The sequence below is a fragment of the Crinia signifera genome, chromosome 12 (genome assembly GCF_055691185.1).
Source record: "Crinia signifera chromosome 12, ASM5569118v1, whole genome shotgun sequence".
Taxonomy (NCBI): Eukaryota; Metazoa; Chordata; class Amphibia; order Anura; family Myobatrachidae; genus Crinia; species Crinia signifera.
In genome coordinates, this window is record NC_139228.1 from 84,327,774 (window position 1) to 84,332,147 (window position 4,374).

Sequence of the window (4,374 nt, forward strand, 5' to 3'; positions counted from 1 at the left end):
AAGCCGGACCTCCGCGCTGTGTGCTGATACCCACCAGCGAATGTGGCGCGCGTGTTTCTAATGCTGGGTACACACCAGGACAAGGGCCCGATCCCATCAATCTAGATCCAATTCCGACCGATTGGATGGCGATTGGGCCCTTTTCTGTCCTGGTGTGGACCGATTCCAATCCGATGTGCGGCCCCGTGGGACGGACGATCGTTACTCAGATCCTACCTGCAGCAGGTAGGATATGTAAACAACCATACTCCCGGGTGCACATCGTGAGCGGGTCGGAAGAAACACTGATGACCCGCTCACGACGTGCATCATGAGCGGGTTGTCCTGGTGTGTACCCCGCATAAAACGCTCACGCACCCCATTCTTGGCAATGGACAAGCGGGCGTTTGAGAGCCAGAGCCCACGTGCGCCGGCCACCAGAATTGTATCGCTGGTGCAGTAGATGAGGACGGTGCCATCTGTATGACGAGTGGCGCGACCTCCAACCCGCACCGATATACCTCACGATGCGCACACAATCGATAGCACGATCGGTCTAAATCGTACGTCGGGGCCTAGAATCGCACGGCCAGCTTAGGCTCCGCAGGGGCAGGGACTGATGTGAGCGACGGATCCTCTGTACTGCACTGCAGCATATGCATGCACTATATAAATAATCCCAGGGCCCTGGTGAGACAGAGCATAAAATGAGCCCATGGCAGAGGCTGCTCTCCCCGGGGCAGACAATAGGACACATCATGCACACACCGGGGGACGGTGCGCACATAGGACCCATACAGCGCAGGGACACAGGACCGTGTGTACGGGCCCGCAGCAGGGAACACGGGCGGCACCTGCCGCCAGCCGGGACCCCTCACCTGATCCAGGTTCCCATCGCTGCCGCTGTCCTCCGTGTCCGAGTGAATGACTACTCGGCCCTTCCGCTTCTTCACCATAGCGGCGGAGGCTGCAGCTAAAGCGCAGCGCGGCCCACACACCGGAACCGCCGCTCGCACACACACAGGGAACACTGCGCATGCCCGCCGCACGGCCCCGCCCAACAATACTGCGTGACGTCACGCGACGACGACGGCGGCGGCGGTGGTGGGCGGGAACCTCTAGGTCTGGCATCCCGCCGACTAGCGACACCTGTAGGACGGGACAAGAATTGCACAAGACATATTGAAGTTATGCAGGAAAATCTTCTACTGATTATTTTTTAGGATATCATTGCTGTGTCCTCTCTGATGTCCCAGGTGTAATGCTGACATATAATCTAGGGAACATGTATGAAGTGGGTATGGATCATGTGATAGACAATGCATAGGTCGACACCAACAAGCCGACACTCACAATGCCGACATTGACAAAAGGTCGACATTGACAAAAGCTCGAAGTGCACAAGGTCGCCATGGAAATGGTCGATGCGTGAGAAGGTAGAAATGCGATTTTCAAGTTTCTGATGTCAATGTCGACACCTGATCGCGTGGACCTGCAATTAGAGTAGTCCGTACCCTGGCTGTGGCCATCGACCATCGATGATTCTAAATCATATATGGTTTATGGTCGATGTCGAATACTTTTGCTATCAATTAGGGAGAACCAGATAATTTCCCTCCATTAATGGCACGGAATAACCAATGTTTTTTTTTTTTTTTATCAAGGTCCCGGAACACGGAGAATAGCTCAGACCCTGGCAACCCTGATGCTCTGCCCCCACATTCTGATTGGCCCACAGGACAGTCAGTCAAAGAAAATGGATGACCATTGATAGCTAATAGTCATCCATCACATAGTTTATTACCATCGATGGCTGGTTGCAGTATCGACATCGATGGCAACCATTGATGATGATGACCGCACCGATGGCCATCCCCAGTGGTCCACATGGATGTGAAAGTATGAAAAGTCTCCCCTACCACCAAAAAAGGAAAAATCATGGAAAACTCACGTTGATCTTTTCATGTGTCAACCTTTTGTCGATGTCAACCTAACGCATGTGACCTTTGGTGATGACCTATTGACAATGTATAGGCATACTTCCCAAGTTTATGTGAAATATAAAAAAATGTGATGTTTCTGCAGGAAACGGGACAGTTGGGAGGTAGGTATAGATGTCGACCATTGTCATCCGGATCCCGTATGAAGCAGTGGAGAAGTTGCCATAGCACCCAATAAACTTATCTATCATTTTATAGAATATACTTAAAAATGTTACCTTGATACAGATTGGTGGCTATGGGTTATTGGTTATGGGTTATCGGTATCTTGAAAATCTGTACAGTCCAGACAGACAGTCATTAGGTCAACACAGGGGCGCCCATTAATGTTTTTTTCCGGTGGGTGCTCAGACACCCCCCCCCCTACAGACTACTCAGACCCCCCCCACACACACACACACACAGACTACTCAGACCCCCACCCCCACCCACACAGACTACTCAGACACCCCCCCCCCCCCCCCCCCGGGACTCACTCGATGCTTGCCGTTGGGGATCCTGGCAGCGCCGCAGTGGGGTCCCAGCAGCGGATATGCCGTCAGCAGCAGGATCCCTGCGGAAGATGGGAACTGGCAGCGGTATTAATACTGCTACTAGATCCCATCTGCTGCAGGGACCCCGCTGCCGTGGCCTGTGGGTGCTCCTCACTTTCCGTGGGTGCTCAGGTCCACAGTTTCGGCGCCTATGGGTCAACATGATCAAAAGGTTCCGAAGGGTAAAAGGCAGACAGTGCTAAAGGCGGAACAGGTACAAAAGGTCATCAGGTTCAATTTGATGACATGACAATGGTCGACACCCATCACCCATATGGCCGAATCAAGTTTTCTTTTTTGCTTGATGCACCAGACACGTGGACGGCTCATAGGAGCAGTAGTAACCTGTGCAGTTAGCCTACATTTGCTATATTAATGGCCACATATCATCAAACATATAAAATCAATGCAAAAAGGTTAAAAAAACATGTGCTGACCTTTTCTGTGTCGACCAATTCAATGTGAACCTTTTTTTCTCTTTTGGCCTTTCCCACCTTTTCAATGCCGACCTGTTGACCCTACCGACTTAATGCATGGCGACCACATGTAATGCATACCTCCCAACTGTCCCGATTTTCGCGGGAACCTCAGGATTTTTGGGACAGTCTCACATCCCACCAGGGGTCGGCATTGTCCCATGGCAGGGGCAGTTGGGAGTCTCCCCTGTCACCCACTGCGGAGCGGCGAATAGAGACGGTGCGCATCCGCAGAGGGGCTGGGGCACAGCCAGCAGCTCAGAGTGGCTGGCCATTCCCCCAGACCGGCGAAATGGGGTGTGGAGTGGTGGGAGTAATGTGGTTTGTAGACCACACTCCCTTGGCACCAGGCCACATCCCAAATTTTGCGCACTCAAGGCAACAGGTGCAATGTGAAATGTACAAAAATGGTAATTAACCAGTGATAAACCGTTTACAACAGGCAATGTGAAGGGTGTTAAACTTGCTCTGACCCGGTTAAAGAAACGTTTAAAAAACCGGGTCAGAGCAGGTTGGGCAATGTGAAAGCAGCATAAGGCTGGTTTCAGACACTCCGGCTCCTGCCGGACGGTGAAATCCCGCACGGCCAGGGAGCCGTGCCGCACACACTAGTTTATCATGGAAGGGATGGCCACAGCCCGGCAGCCGTCCCTTCCAGTGGCGGGATCCGGCTGCAACCGTGCGGCCGGGTCGTGGCCGTCCCGTGGGAATGGACACAATAGTGTCCATTCACAACTAATGTGTGCGGCACGGCTCCCTGGCCGTGCGGGATTTCACCGTCCTGCAGGAGCCGGAGTGTGTGAAACCAGCCTAAGTGTCCATCTCCGTGCTCTGCTCCGCCCCTCTGGAAACCCCCTTCTAAAAATTCTGCATTTGCCCCTGCCACACCCCGTATATTCCCATATATAAATGTAATAAGCCATTAGACCAGTGGTTCCCAACCCTGGTCCTCAAGTACCCCCAACAGGGCACGTTTTCCAGGGACTATGTAAAAACCGGACCGGACTACACTCCGGACCGCCGGACAGGGCATCAAAATCTGCAGTCCGGAGTTGTAGGGTCCGGTCCGGGGGGTGTCCTGTCCGGGGGTGTCTTGTCGGGGGGGGGGGGTCCCTGTGATAGCTATCACCAGGGACATGGGGGAGGGGAAATTACAGCGTCCGGCTTTTGCTACATGGCCACTGGACATCCCGATTATATCTCTCTCTGTCTCTCTCTCTCTGTCTCTACATATCTATATATATATATATATATATATATATATATATATATATCTTTATTGCATTAGTCTGTGCCATCGATGGAGGGAAACATCCATGACAGACCCATTCGACATCGGTTATAAATCATCGATGTTTGTGAGACATCGGTGGGGCGATGAGCGTC

The 4,374-nt window shown here is 52.4% G+C and overlaps 1 protein-coding gene across 1 annotated transcript in view; it reads right to left on the bottom strand.

Moving 5' to 3' along the window:
* The window catches only part of RTF1 (RTF1 homolog, Paf1/RNA polymerase II complex component), a 47,924-nt gene extending 46,905 nt beyond the window's left edge, over positions 1-1,019 (bottom strand). Inside the window, exon 1 of the mRNA XM_083167244.1 lies at positions 858-1,019. Coding sequence (XP_083023370.1) covers positions 858-935 — 78 coding nt within the window. The 5' untranslated portion in view covers positions 936-1,019. The remainder of the gene's footprint in view (positions 1-857) is intronic.
* Between the last annotated feature and the right edge of the window lie 3,355 nt (positions 1,020-4,374).